General features: G+C 44.5%; 1 protein-coding gene across 2 annotated transcripts in view; it reads right to left on the bottom strand.

Moving 5' to 3' along the window:
* The window catches only part of LOC137646948 (WD repeat-containing protein 73-like), a 48,621-nt gene that overhangs the window by 17,634 nt on the left and 14,908 nt on the right, over window positions 1-16,079 (bottom strand). For both annotated transcript variants that reach the window (XM_068380016.1, XM_068380017.1), the window contains 2 exons: window positions 1,440-1,567; window positions 815-899 (listed from right to left, as the gene is read on the bottom strand). In XM_068380016.1, the coding sequence (XP_068236117.1) occupies window positions 815-899; window positions 1,440-1,567 (213 nt within the window). The remainder of the gene's footprint in view (window positions 1-814; window positions 900-1,439; window positions 1,568-16,079) is intronic.

Below are 16,079 nucleotides of genomic sequence, written 5' to 3'. Positions count from 1 at the left end.
GTGCCACATTTGAGCCCTTCAGGTCCTGGAAAATTTTGCATGATGACCGGAAGTAGTCAAACTCACAACTGTAAAGAAAAAGAAAAGAAACAATTAGCCAATATGACAGTCAGGTTGGGAGGCAGAGAGAGACAAACGTCTACTCTCTGCTGACCCAAAAGAAAAAGTGACCAGACAACACAGGTGTGTGTGAGCGGGTTAGCTTGTACTAACCCCCTACCCTATGCTAACTAGTGGTGGGGTAGTTACACCTTGCTAAAAGTCTTATGGCTAGTCTTCCAGCTTCACCAAAAGTATACCATAATAAAGAACTAAAGGGTTTGTATTTATCGTCGGAACAAAACGTTTATACATTGTGTCAAATTATGATGAAATTTCAATAAAACCCCCACTATTATATGAATTTGATGACCCTGTTAACAAATGCTTAATATCAATAATTTGAGCTCTATAAAGACATTGACAGTTTTAACATTAAAACTGATCAATAAAGTAGGACCATATTCATTAGTATATATTTTGTTTATTTAGAGATCATAAAAGGTTTTGTGAAATAGACAACTGAAACAGCCTATACTGTTATACTATTAAAAAGCCAAAATAGCATGATGACTTGAAACCAACATCCCATGCTAATGATTGACCAGAATCCTACAGAGCTACTGTAACTTGAAAGTAAAACTTATGAATCTAATCTTGTTCTAAGATTAAAAAGCGTTACTGATAGCTTTCAAAGTAAACCATAAAAATTAAAATGAACTATTAAGTTCTATGGAAAAGGCAAGTTTCAAAAAGAGAATGAAGTCCATTTTACCTGTATCATCCAATGAGTTAGGTATTGAGTAAAAATTAATCCCAGTAGACTCTGATGTCACAACACCAGCTTGTAATGGTAATATCTGCAAGTGATCAACACAAAAAGAAATTATACCTTCAATCAAGTACGGCAGTATCTTTAGATAGTGAAACCTACTACAGTACTTTACCAGATTTCAAAAGTTTATTTTTTTCATTAGATACATTCTTGAAATAACCTGAATGAGACATCAAGGAATAGATATTGAGCCAATTTGATTGAACAAATGTTACATAAGCTGTATGTGGATGCTATTAGAGAAGTGTATGAGTGACAGACATGAGAACTACCTTTCTTTTTTTAAATGACCAATCCTTGTTTTGAATATCTTTTGTGACTGCTACTTTATAGGTCACTTTTAATTATGTTCTTATATCTTTGTGATTATTCCCTTCATAAATGAAATATCCAAACCATTTTCATATATTACAGTACGCTACATTTTACATGGGTTTGACTTGATGTAAAGGCAAGATTTTCCTTGAACAATAAAATGAAATGCAGAAAAAGAAATTTAACAAGAGCATATATGTATAATGATGATGGATTTTATTAAGCTATAACCTAACTAAAGGAGTCTTACCCTCTTTACCAACCCTGTTGTATATCCACCTGTCAATACACCAAAGTCTCGATCTCTTGTCAGACCAGAATCTTTGCCCGCAATTATCTTTTTGGGGACACTCAGCTCTAAGATTTCATGATGCTGACCTGTGAGGCAAATTTTAGACGTCACTAACAAATGGTGAAAGCAGTTTTTATGACTTGAGAATTTCACTAATCTTCTGTGGAAATTCAGTTTCAATAAGTGATGTTCATTTGCAATGGAGAGAGTTATCGAGCAACTTTAAATACTGATTTTTGTTTTCAAATAACCTGATATATTTTCCACCCTACAGATTACCAGCCAAGATATGGGTTATGGGCACTTTAGTTTACATAATTCAGGAGGTGGGATGTCCTCTTGTGTTTCCTCTTATGCATTAAATACATCCAAAGATCATGCTAGCAAAGGATACACTGGGTCCTGCAACATTTCCCTCTCATCATTATTTTGCTCCATCGCTGTTAAGTTTTGAAGGCGCTCTTGTTCATCATACAAGATATTCACAAAATAGTTAGAATGAAACAAGAGTTTACTCCTATAATCAATTCAGATACTGGGCAAAAGTGAAGATTATAATTTTCTTATTTCAAATAATAAAATACAGTACATAAAAATACTTCCAAAATCATAAGCTCTTTCACATAAAGAAAAAAAAAAAAAACTCTAAAGAGATTTGGAAAGGAATCTTTTTCTTACCAATGGATAATTCAAAGTTAATTTTTTTCCTAATACATTAATTCTAACTATCATTATGGTCCTGATAATGTTTACTTACAAAAAATCAGTCTAAATACTAATTATTTCAATAAAAAAATTAGCCACACCAATAAATGTAACATGAATTTTTTCAGGTATCGAAGCACTGCACATGATAAGTATAACAAAATATTCTATTTCACATTTTCAACATGAAATATACATCACAGAGCTGATTAGCAACATGTAGATGATAAGTATAATTATAAATATTTTACACCACAATTCCAACTCAACAGATTTTTACAATATGCTTCCTTGAAATGCCCTTTTCCCCTTTTTTAAAATATTGCTTGATACATTTGTATAAAATTTTGAATCAAATTTCTTTTCAAAACATACAGAAAAATAAAACCGTTCAAAACAATAATTCTTCATTAACATTATCCACAACGTTTCCCATAGACTGATACCAATAACCATAAATTTGTACCAAATAGCATCACAGACATTATGTTTGCTAAAATTCCCAGGCTTTGTGAGTCCAATGAACGCCTTAGCCCCTGAATCAACAGCATTAGGAAGGTCACAGAGGTAAAATGTTATTTTTATTAGTAAAATAAATTTTTGAATATACTTACCCGATAATCATGTAGCTGTCAACTCCGTTGCCCGACAGAATTCTATGGAGGGATACGCCAGCTATCACAATACTAGAAGGGGGTGTACTTACCAGCGCCACCTGTGGCCAGGTACTCAAGTACTTCTTGTTGACACCTCCTCAATTATTCCTCGGTCCACTGGTTCTCTATGGGGAGGAAGGGAGGGTCGATTAAATCATGATTATCGGGTAAGTATATTCAAAAATTTATTTTACTAATAAAAATAACATTTTTCAATATTAAACTTACCCGATAATCATGTAGCTGATTCACACCCAGGGGGGTGGGTGAAAACCAGTGTACAAGATTAAAGGATAGCTAAGTATCCCGTATTTCATATAATCAGTTATCCACAATAACAATGAAATAATAAGTACCTGGTAAGGAAGTCGACTTGAACCGTTACTCTGCCTTTAATAAGATCGTCTTCCTTACTGAGCGCAGCGTTCCTCTTGGGAGGCTGAATCAACTCAAAGGTGCTAAAGTATACAGGGCTGCAACCCATACTAAAGGACCTCATCACAACCTTTAACCTCGGCGCTTCTCAAGAAAGAATTGACCACCCGCCAAATCAACAAGGATGTGGAAGGCTTCTTAGCCGACCGTACAACCCATAAAAAGTATTCAAGAGAAAGGTTAAAAGGTTATGGGATTATGGGAATGTAGTGGCTGAGCCCTCGCCTACTACTGCATTCGTTGCTACGAATGGTCCCAGGGTGTAGCAGTACTCGTAAAGAGACTGGACATCTTTGAGATAGAATGATGCGAACACTGACTTGCTTCTCCAATAGGTTGCATCCATAACACTCTGCAGAGAATGGCTCTGTTTGAAGGCCACCGAAGTAGCCACAGCTCCCACTTCATGTGTCCTTACCTTCAGCAAAGCAAGGTCTTCTTCCTTCAGATGAGAATGTGTTTCTCTAATCAGAAGCCTGAATAGTAAGAAACTGAGTTCTTAGAACTTGGAAAAGAAGGTTTCTTGATAGCACACTATAAGGCTTCTGATTGTCCTTGTAAAGGTTAAGACCTTTTTAGATAGTACCTAAGAGCTCTAACTGGGCAAAGTACTCTCTTCAGACCATTCCCCACCAAGTTGGACAGGCTTGGGATCTCGAACGACTTAGGCCAAGGACGTGAAGGAAGCTCGTTTAGCAAAAACCGAGCTGCAAGGAACATGTAGCCGTTTCAGATGTGAAAACAATGATCCTGCTGAAGGCGTGGATCTCACTTACTCTTTTAGCTGTTGTCAAGCACACGAGGAAAAGAGTTTTTAATGTGAGGTCCTAAAAAGAGGCTGATTGGAGAGGTTCAAATCTTGATGACATAAGGAACCTTAGGACCACGTCTAGATTCCAGCCTGGAGTGGACAACCGACGTTCCTTTGAGGTCTCAAAAGACCTAGGGAGGTCCTGTAGATCTTTGTTGGTGGAAAGATCCAAGCCTCTGTGGCGGAAAACCGCTGCCAACATACTTCTGTAACCCTTGATCGTAGGAGCTGAAAGGGATCTTACTTTCCTTAGATATAACAGGAAGTCAGCAATCTGGGTTACAGTGGTACTGGTTGAGGAAACTGCATTGGTCTTGTACCAGCTACGGAAGACTTCCCCTATAGACTGATAGATACTGAGAGTGGATGTTCTCCTTGCTTTGGCAATCGCTCTGGCTGCTTCCTTCGAAAAGCCCCTAGCTCTTGAGAGTCTTTCCAAAGTCTGAAGGCAGTCAGACGAAGAGCGTGGAGGATTGGTGTACCTTCTTTACGTGAGGTAGACTTAGAAGGTTCACTCCTAGAGGAAGAGTCCTGGGAATGTCGACCAGCCATTGCAGTACCTCTAAGAACCATTCTCTCGCGGGCCAGAGCGGAGCCAACCAACGTCAGCCGTGTCCCTTTGTGAGAGGAGAACTTCTGAAGTACCCTGTTGACAATCTTGAACGGCGGGAATGCATACAGGTCGAGATGGAACCAATCCAGCAGAAAAGCATCCACGTGAACTGCTGCTGGGTCTGGAATCGGAGAACAATACAACAGGAGTCTCTAGGTTATCGAGGTAGTGAACAGATCTATGGTTGGCTGACCCCACAGGGCCCAAAGTCTGCTGCAAACATTCTTGAGAAGGGTCCACTCTGTGGGGATGACCTGACCCTTCCGTCTGAGGTGATCTGCCATGACATTCATACCGCCCTGAATGAACCTCGTTACCAGTTAGCTTTCGATCTTTAGACCAGATGAGTAGGTCCCTTGCGATCTAGAACAACTTCCACGAAAGAGTCCCTCCCTGCTTGAAGATATAAGCCAGGGCTGTGGTGTTGTCAGAGTCCACCTCCACCACTTTGTTAAGCTGGAGGGACTTGAAGTTTATCAAGGCCAGAATAACCGCCAACAACTCCTTGCAATTGATGTGAAGTGTCCTTTGCTCCTGATTCCAAGTTCCCGAGCATTCTTGTCCGTCCAAAGTCGCACCCCAGCCCGTGTCTGATGCGTCCGAGAGGAGACGGCGGTTGTGTTTCTGAACAGCCAAAGGTAGACTTCCTTGAGAAGAAAGCTGTTCTTACACCACGCGAGAGAAGACCTCCTCTCTTCGGAAACAGGACTGAGACCGTCTCTAGCGTCATGTCCTTTATCCAGTGAGCAGCTAGATGATACTGAAGGGGGGGGAGGTGGAGTCTCCCTAACACGATGAACAGGGCCAGCGATGAAAGTGTCCCTGTTAGACTCATCCACTACCTGACTGAGCATCGGTTCCTTCTCAGCATGCTCTGGATGCATTCTAGGGCTTGGAAGATCCTTGGGGCCGACGGAAAAGTCCGAAAAGCTCGACTCTGAAGATCCATACCCAAGGAGACAATGGTCTGGGATGGGACGAGCTGAGACTCCTCAAAATTGACCAGGAGGCCCAGTTCCTTGGTCAGATCCATAGTCCATTTGAAAATCTCCAGACAGCGACGACTTGTGGGAGCTCTTAAAAGCCAGTCGTCTGACGGAGCCGGACACAAGATCATGGTACTGCTGCACAGTCTGTGAACTGTCAATCATGGGCAAGCGAGGAAGTACAGTGACAACCCGAATCTGTCTAGACTGTCTGGGTCGTACAGACAAACTCCTTATCGGGTTGCTGAGGTTGCCGCACTGCGTCACAACAAGTCACTTCTGTTGGTTGTTGAACGTCTTCCCCGTGACACATTGACTCCGTAAACAAAAAATCCTCTAACAAGGACTAAGCTTGGACTGCATGTCTTGTAACACAGCTCAAGGTCTATGGGAGCAGGTGTGGTAACAGACGGGATTAGCGACTGAAGTGGAACCATTACCTTCCCTGGAAGCATGTTATGCTTAAATAAAAGTCCATAGGAGGCTATGCAGCTAAAGGCTCCCTCCAAATGACAGAGTCCTCAAGGGAATATCAGAAGGAGGGAGAAAAGAACTTTCTCATCTACAGGGACCATATCCTAGAAAAGCTAAGTTCTCTCAGTGAGGGTTCACTGGTGCAAAAGCAGCAGACTAGAAGGCAACGTTATGAAACTGCTTGACAGTCTAGTGAGTTGGCAACAACCAAAGATGTGTGACTGAGAAGCATGCGGTAAGGTATGCAGAGCATGTTGTATGCAGAGTATGCTGTATGCAGAGCATGCTGTATGTAGAGCATGTTGTATGCAGAGCATGCTGAATGCAGAGCATGCTGTATGCAGAGCATGTTGTATGCAGAGCATGCTGAATGCAGAGCATGCTGTGTGCAGAGCATGTTGTATGCAGAGCATGCTGTATGCAGAGCATCTTGTATGTAGAGCATGTTGTATGCAGAGCATGCTGAATGCAGAGCATGCTGTATGCAGAGCATGTAGTATGCAGAGCATGCTGTGAGCAGAGCATGTAAGGTAAGCAGAGCGTGTGCATGGCGTTTAACATTTCTCAGAAATTCCATGACCAGTGCTAGAGTGCTTTATGCATGCTTGCATGGGGTTTTAATATCAACATAATATATACCTTACATTCATAACTCATGATTCATATTTTTGCCATATTTTGTGATATTGTTAAAAATATATTGCCAGGAATACAAATATATTTTTATAAGTAATACAAATAACCTCCATTATCATAGGTTTGAAAATGGAGGTAAGGTATGCTGAACAGCAGAGTCAGAACGAGCTGGAACAACAATAGTTGTGGTTTCCTCTTCAAGACTCTGTTGAGGGAACACCTGAGGCTCAGTCTGCAAAGGCTGATCAGCAGAAGGAAGGCTCATGGGTGGAGGAGGCTGACTCCTGGCATGAGCTGAACTCAAGGGTTGCGCTTGCTGAGTGGTTGGCGGATGCGCAGTAGCAAGTTCCTGAGGAACGAGTTGAGGTTCCTGCGGTGTGAGCTGAGAGCGAAAAGGTAGTGGCTGCGCAGAACGCAGTAAAAATCTCGCAAGTTGAGGCTCCTGAGGCGCAAGGCTAAGGTGTTGAGGTGCTTGCCTTGAGGAGGGTTGAGCTCGCTGCAGCGAGAGCTGAGGAGACTGACTCATGGACGGGAGAGGTTGTTGTACCTCAACCGAGTGTTGCATCACTGGTGGAGCAGCAAGTGGAGGCGGAGGAAGAGAGGTATAATCCTCCTGATCCCATTGTAAAAGTTGCCTTAAGGAAGGCGGAGGCTGAACACCACTGGGAACAGCAAACTCAGAACGTGGCTCAACATCGTACGCCTGGCAGGTGGAACTGCGATCAGGCGGAGCGAGCGCAGGCGGAGGGAGTGTAGGCGGAGGCGGAGGCGCAACACTCTCAGCCCGACACTCACGCATCAAGTCCGAAAGCAGTGCTTGCATGGACTGTAGTAGAGTCCACTTGGGGTCGGCAGAAACTACAGTAGGCTGAGGTAAAGCATTAACAGTCGAGCTCTGTTGTGGCAGAACCTTACTCCTCTTAGGCGGAGTGCATTCAACTGATGACTGAGGAGAGTCAGAGCTAACCCAATGACTGCATCCGGGTTGTTGAACTCTAACTTCGTACGTCTGGCATAGGTCTGGACTTTACGTTTAAGAGGTCTTGAGACCTGAGACCAGCGTTTTCTCCCCTAAATTTCTTCTGCAGACGAGCAAAATAAGGGCTCAATCGTCTGCGGGTGGGAGTGACGGTCTCGGTAAGACACGCCCACAACCACCGAGGATACTTCTGTGCGCCGATCAAGGCCTGCTGAACCCTTCTGCCCTTCGACATTGCTTCTCCCCTGGGCTTGGGAGCTTGCAAGAGGTCCCGGACTGGGAGGACGACTGGCGCGCACAGAAGTACCCTCACGCACAACACTGAACTTTGCGCTAATCACTTATCACTTTGATTTTCTGTTTGCACTTATTTCATTGAACTCGAAACTTTAAGTGGTTTGTACCTGAAACACGCAATTCTATCCTTTCTCAAAAGTTAGTAATTGCGAAAACAGAATTACAATGTAACAGAAAAATCTAATGAAAGATAAATAATTCAGTGGCTGGAAAGAGACTAAACACTAGATCACTCTAGAAACGTTTACCTTCTTCCCCTAAAGAGACTAGGGAGAAGAGTAAAAACGATAACAACGTTATTCGTACGCCTGGCAGGCTTGAATGAAACGTTTATTCTCCTCTTTCTCCCTCCGTCTCTATCTCTCTCTCTCTCTCTCTCTCTCTCTCTCTCTTGACTTAGAACCTGAGAGAAGAGCCCAATCATATATATCGTTAAAACATATTATTGTTAAAGGAAAAAACTGAAATATTTCCCAAAATGAAAAGTTCCTTTATTAGGATCAAAACCATTAAGTTAAGAAAGAATGAACAAAACGCTAGACACGGTTACTCTTACTGCAACGTGAAACCGTGAAAACTCTTTCTCTATCGTAACGATAGAGTGCAAGTTGAACGTTCTGAACGTCAACAACTGCAGAGACAAAACAAAACGTTAGTTCAACTTTGAAAACAGTACTAGACTATCAAAGAAATTCTTTCAAAGACATTAAAATAGCATAATATGTTAACAGGTAAATCCGAAATGACGGGCTCAATGTTAATTAACTTCGGTACCAAGAAAAGACCGCCTACTATTAGGAAGGTCGAATATAAACAAATATAAAAATTAATTTTAATAAGTTTATAATAAAAGGAAGTTAATCGAAGAGGCCTATAAGAGGCGGAGAGATATAAAATAAATCTATAACTTTTGTTAAGCAAAATTAAGAAAGAGAGTCTATACTCTCTTAGACACCAACACTTCCGTCTAAGGGAAGGGTCGGCCATTGAAAGGTGAAAGAGAGTTCATACTCTCTTCGACACCATAATTAATCAAATTAATTCCAAAAGCTAACTAAGCTAATATAGAAGTTTCCAGTAAAGCGACAGCCGAAATCAAAGAGAAATACTTCACCAAAGTCGTGAAAATACTCCAAGAACATAAGCGTATCCCAGAACGTCTTGCCGGAAGCACGACAGAGGAATAATTGAGGAGGTGTCAACAAGAAGTACTTGAGTACCTGGCCACAGGTGGCGCTGGTAAGTACACCCCCTTCTAGTATTGTGATAGCTGGCGTATCCCTCCATAGAATTCTGTCGGGCAACGGAGTTGACAGCTACATGATTATCGGGTAAGTTTAATATTGAAAAATTCTACATAATGCTGCATTTGTGTGGGGGAGACTGAGTCATGGAATGGCAAGACTAACTAGTAAAACATTACAGAGTAAAGATAACTAAAATCTGCAAAAAAATATCATGGTAACTGACCTTTCAAAATATATATAAAAAAAAAAAAGTGGTGAAGCACAAACATCTTTAGGAATCTTTTCAAGCTTTGTCAGTAAACAAAACTTGGCAATAAATATTGAAAGAGTAATGGTTTCTCCATCTTCACATAGGGCATAGCCTAAACCTAAGGGCAATGTCACACAGCAATTAAACATCACCATACATATTTCATTTGTATGACTGAAACTAGACCATTAAAGAATCATGTTACTTTAGTTCTGTAATAAAGGAGGTATGGTTTATGTGACATAGTAACCAAGGTTAACATGACAAATTTGGAAGTAATTTGTATTTTTCCTAACATACAAACCTTTAGCTATTTAATAAAGATTATCTTTCGGCAAAGCTGGAAGACTAGCCATTAAGACTTTAATGCGAGGTGGCAACCACCCAATCACAATTAGTGGTAAGGTAGAGGGGGTATCCAGGGTAACCAGGTAACCCCCTCACTCACACATTAGTGATATTTCACCTCTTTTGATTGCAGGTAGGATTTAAGGGGGGCAGGTAATGGCGGGACAATTTGTATAAATAGCTAAAGGTTTGTAAATTAGGAAAAATACAAATTGCTTAAAAGTTTGTCATTTGTTCTGTCACTAAACAAACCTTACTCTATTTAATACGGATGACTCACCCGTTAGGGAGGGCAGTAGTCCGACCTCTGGCTTAGTCTTTGACCCGGGTTTTTACCTGTACAGAGTTGAACTATAACACGAAAAAACTTCGACACCTCGCTAAAAGGAGACATTGTGCAATGTGCCTATAGCGGCCTGAGCAACCTGTGTGGTTGTGAGAACCTAGCAATGTGACTATCTACGTAAGAATATTACAAGTTTAGAAATAAAAATGTAAATTCAAACATAGATGTTCCCAATAACCACCTTGCATGTGGTATCAGGGACATGTAAAAGTATGAAGACTATACAAGGTTTAGCAAGAGAAATGGTTATTATCTGCAGACAGGTGAGGCTAGTGTACAGAGGACCCATGGTGCTGTTCCCCTAGAGAAGGGAAGATGAAAGAAAAGAAAGGAGCCAGTCATGCTTAACATTCATACAGACTAATCCCAGGTAACCAATACCCTCAACCATCTGCTACTTGTCCAACAAGGAGCCTGAGTTATTTCTAAACCACCTGTTGTGCTGCCACTACAGGACCAATGAAAATGTATCCAAGTTCCTGTGGGTCATGTCTTTCAGGTAGTGGGTGGTGAAAGTCGTCCGACCCTTCCACACACCCGCTTGCAACACCTGCGCCACAGAGTAGTTACGTTTAAACGCCGGGGACGTGCTTATGTCACTAACATCATGAGCTCTAGGTTGTTGAGTAGGAGGAGGGTCAGGATTCAATGCATGGTCAATGACCCTATGAATCGAGGCTGAAATGGTATTCTTTGTGACCCTCCTCTTGACCCTCCCTATGCAAACAAAAAAAGCGCTGACACGGGGGGACGAGCTGCTGCAGTGTGTTTAAAATAATATCTCAAAACTCCTAACTGGGCATAGTAACACTTGATCTGGATCATCGGTTACAAAACGAAGACTCGTGATCCAAAAGGCCCGGAATCTAGGATGCGTAACCACTGGATTTTGAGTCTTTGCAATAAATTCTGGGACGAAGCCGAGTGTCACCTCCTCCCATCCCCTTGAATGGGTAACATTGTAAGATAGACCATGAAGTTCACTAACTCTCTTTGCCAAAGCTAAAATGAGTAAGAACACCATCTTAAAAGTGAGAGGTCAATCTGTTGCATGATGTAATGGTTAGTAAGGAGCTGCCCTTCAGGGATCGAAGGATGCGAACCACGTTCCAAGGAGGAGGTCTAACTTATGACTGGGGGCAATTGATCTCATGGCCTCGTATGAGGAGAGATAATTCCAATGAAGAGGAAGGATCGACTCCTTTAAGTTTAAAGGACATGCTTAACGATGAGCGGTAGCCTTTCACTCATGAGACCGAGAGGAGCTTTTCCTCCTGAAGGTGTACAAGGAACTCCACTATTACTGGAATAATGGCATCGAGGGGAGAGATACCACTTCCATGACACCAACCAGAGAAGACTGTCCACGTTGCCTGGTTGAATGACGCAGAGGATCTTTGGAGGTATTCAGACTTCCTTCACGGAACTCTTTGGAAAAAGCCTCTTTCAGAGAGGAGATGCAAGATAGACTCCTGGCGTGAAGATGTAGGGAAGTTACTACTTTGTGAAAGATGTTCTCATGTGGTTGTCTGAGTAGATCTGGTCGTGGAGGGAGTTCCCTCGGTAGCTCTATCAAGAGCTGCAGAAGGTCTGGAAACCATTCCATGTGATGCCATAGCAAAGCTATGAACGCCATGAATAGGTTGTTGGATGCTCTGGTCTTGCTGAACACCCTTATCATAAGACAGAACGAGAGAAAGGCTTACTTGTTGAGATTGTCCCACCGTTGTTGGGTTGCATCTTGCAAAAGAGTGCGAGGATCTGGGACTGGGAAACAGTATAGCGGGTGCCTGAAGTTCAGGAATGTCACGAACAGGTCCACAGTCGAGGAACCCCACAAATTCAGTACTTTGTTGGCTATCAGATGATTCAAAGATCATTCGGAGCCCAATATCTGAGTCGTTCCGCTTAGATCGTCTGTGAGAACATTCCTTTTGCCTGGAATGAAGCCCGCTGATGGGGACATTGAATGTTCATTTGTCCATCGTAGTCACTACTGCTAGATGGTATAGGGGTTGCGAAAACATACTGCCCAGTTTGTTTATATATGCCGCTACTGTGGTGTTGTCGCTCATCAACACCACAGAGTGACCTGCCAGGAACTGTTGGGACAGTTTAAGAGCTAAAAAGGCTATTCTCAAGTTTAAGAGCTAGAAAGGCTATTCTCATCTCTAGGAAATTTATGTGCTGGTACCTTTCGGATTCGGACCATAACCCAGAGGCCGTGTGGTACAGCATGCGGGCTCCCCACCTTCTTTTGATGCATCTGTATAAAGCATCAATTCCGGGAAAGAGACGAGGTCTGCCACTCTGGGGACATGTCGAAGACCTATTTGAGAGTGCCCTTCTCCAACATGGTCTGGACTTCGGCCAGAGGAGCCAGTTCCTTTGCGGATCCCTTTGCATAGGAGCTTGATGGAACTGGATCCCGAGTCAGTGGAGGGGAAGACTGTGTGAAAGTGACGCAATACCTTACAAAAATCACGGAGATTGTCCAAGGATCTGCCTCATGCTGCATCCACCTCTGCCAGCGGCGTTGCAGGCATCCCCCACCGGTGGGCTAGTAAGAGGATTGGTCCCCCTAACATGGACAGACTCTGCCGCCTCCCTTACCACCTTTCCTTCCTCTGGAGGGTTTGGAGCCCTTTGGATCTTTGGCATGAAAAGGCTGCCGTCATACCTTTTTGGAGGACCCTGCTGTCCTGCTGGTCGAGGTTTTGTCGGCTGCGGCTGCTACTTGGGAGGTGAAGGAGCCTTCCCATAGGGCCTGGTTCATCAAGCCCCTATGAAGGAGAGAATCCTTAGTGGATTTTCTCTGTTCAGCCACCCTCTCAGCATCCTCTGGCTTGAAGAGAGAGGTTCCTTCCAGAGTAGAGTTCCTGAGCCTGGATGCTTAAGCTCTAGGAACCTGCCTGTGAAACCTTTCAACTAAAGCATCTCGTCTCTTAATTACATTTGCCCACAGACTGACAACCTGGTTGAAAGGAACTCCAACGTCCAAGTGCCAGACAAGAGAAAGGTCTCCATGGACCTCCTTGTTCAGTTTGTACAAGGTAGCCCACTGAACCCAACCACAGATCCAGCCATGAAGCAGCATGCATGGCATATTTTGGGACCTTCTCAATGTTGATGAGCTATGAGGCAGAGAAAGTGCCCGAAAGCCCAGAAAACCTCTCTATAGGGATTCCCCTCGAGAGCGCTTCAAAAGAGGGATCTAACGTCATAGCTGGGCTAAGTTTGTCTTTGAACTCGCAATGCCTCCTCTGTTGGACAAAAGAAGGTGGAAGGAGCTGAGCCAACGAATCAGCACAAAGGGAGCTGTAAGAGCTGGGGATTTGGGAGAACGCCTTCTTCCTGGCTGTCGTCAATCCCTCAGAGCAAGGCATGATGGAACTAGTCTTACGGGTCTCTGGGTACCATGCATATGGTTCAGGACTGTGACCCTGCCCTCCTGAGGAGCTACCTCTGGGTTAGACAACCCATTGTTACCCCTCATGCAAGCTAGGACTTGCTGGAAGATGGATTCGGACTCCCGACACTCGGCTTCGGACTTGCTACCTTTGGGAAGTTGTCTCAGTCAAGAGTCCAGGAAATCATCCATCTCCAAGCTCTTACCTACAGGAGCCTGAGGTGGGTCAAGGTCGTGAACAGGAGGGATGTCGTGAGAGGAACTCGCCCCATGAGAACCTCTGGCCCTCTCTTACATGAGGGTCTCACGTGCCTTAGAGATCTAAGGGACCGTCTTCGTATCCTTAGGCTCCCTACGGGACAGCAAATACTCCTCCAACAAGGAAGGTCTGGAGGGTGCCTGCCATTCCTTAAGGGCCTGAATCTCTCTTGCCTGAGAGGTGGTCTAGAGGTGGGCCATAGTTCGAGGGGAACTACCTCAATCAAAGAAGAACAGAAATAAGGCAAGTGAGGAGCCTCACACAGAGAGCCAATGTCCCTACTCAGCCTAGGGTGAAGGATGATGTCTGCGTGTGGAGGGGTCTGTTTCGGTATCCTCCTCCTCTGTCTCGCCGCCATGACTGATGCAAGTACCAGGGTGTTAAAGTCCTGCGTCAGAACCTGGGAGCCCTTTGCGCCTCCTCTCGTTCTCCTGATGGGAGAGAGGGGCATCGGTGGAGCTGGGTCCCTAGCAAAAGCAGGCCTCTTCCTGGAGTCAGTAAGAAAGATAGACGAAGAAGAGAAGGAAACTGACTTCTCCAACGGGATGACCGGGGTAGAAGCAAAAACAAGCATCAGCCTAGGAGGAATCTATGCCTGTTTGGGAGGAGCTGCCACGGCCAAAGTGACCGCCTTAATAAGGTTGTCGAACCACGACGGGTGTTCGCCGACAGATGACAAGTCTGGGGTGTCCTTGGGTAGGCCTGGAGGTGGAGAATGCTTCCTAGCAGGGAGTGGCCTCAGGACCTGAAACTGGGGGGGAAGATGGAAGAGGAACGGGCATCAGCTGGTCTTCTTTCGACGCCAGCTTACCTATTCGGAGGATGTTGAAAGCCTTCAGGAAAGGGAACGGGGCATCCACTAGTTGTCGCTGAGGTTGAGAACCCTTGAGGAAAGTCCTTGCTTATGAATGCTCGTGAAAAACTTGCCAGGGCGAGTGAAACGCACGCGGAAACATCTACATTCGTGCTCAGGGGCATGTGATTCACGAGCAAAATATGGAGAACGAGGAGAAGCAGCCCTTAGAGACCTTCGATGAGAGGGCAAACGATGATCATGCGCTGGAGTTCAGCGAGTAGGTGATCGTAATGCAGGCGAATGGTAAGAAGGTGAGCGGCATGATGGTGAGCGATGCGTTGACAAGCGTCATGATGGAGATCCTTTAGAGGGCGCATAACGCGTTGGCGAACAACGCGTAGGGGAGCGTCGCGCAGGAGATCGTCGTGAAGACTGATGACACGTTGATGAGCATTGTGCTGTAGTGTCATGCAGGGGAGCATCGCGTTTGAGATCAATGAGATGGTGATCAGTGAGATGGCGAGCGACGAGCTGGAGAGCATCGCGGCGAAGTTATGATGATCAGCACGATGGGATGGAGAGTGACGCACCGGAGAGTGTCACATTGACGATCGGCGAGATGGAGTTGGCGATCTACAAGCAGGAGATTATAGCGTCAAAGATCTGTGCTCAGCAGAAGAGCGTCGTCTTGGAGATTGTCTAGAGTGACGAGACAGCGAACGATGCATAGGAAGATCTCATTTTGATGAATGGCTAGCAAAATGTGAGCGCGTAGCTGAAGAATGACAATCAGCAGAGCTTCAACCACGCTCCGGTGAGTGACGATCACGAGATGTTGAGTGACGATCACGAGATGTTGAGTGACGAGCACGAGCCGGCGAGTGATGATCCCGAGGAGACCAATGATCATGAACAAGAGAACGAGAAGATCGCCTATCTCATGAACTGGAGCGCTGCCCGGTGGATGAAGAACGTAGAGGGATATGATCTCTGGAAGACGAGGAGGTCCAAGGATGATGGGAAGACTCGTTCTCAGCAGGAGGTCGTCGAAGAGAGGGCGAACGGGTGCAAGGGTCACACAACACTGGCTGGACAAGGGAAGAGATGGGCTTCGCACAGCCACGAGCGGGGGCGAGGTGCCTCTCTAGGGGAAGGAACAACATCCCCGGTACCCCGATGTTGCCAATTAGTTAAGTGATCTGCGCTACTGCTTGTCCGACCCTTGGAAGAATCAGATCGAGGAGGAGCTTCAGGAAGAGGTCGCGGGGTGACAGAAGTCCGAAGACTCTTAGCCCTCGAGGAAGACCCCAAAGGCGGAGTCTCTCTCTTAGACTACTTCTTTTGCCACTGC

This window comes from Palaemon carinicauda, chromosome 9 (assembly GCF_036898095.1).
Source record: "Palaemon carinicauda isolate YSFRI2023 chromosome 9, ASM3689809v2, whole genome shotgun sequence".
Classification (NCBI taxonomy): Eukaryota; Metazoa; Arthropoda; class Malacostraca; order Decapoda; family Palaemonidae; genus Palaemon; species Palaemon carinicauda.
The sequence above is the reverse complement of the archived record's forward strand: the minus strand, read 5'-3'. Positions and strand labels throughout refer to the sequence as shown.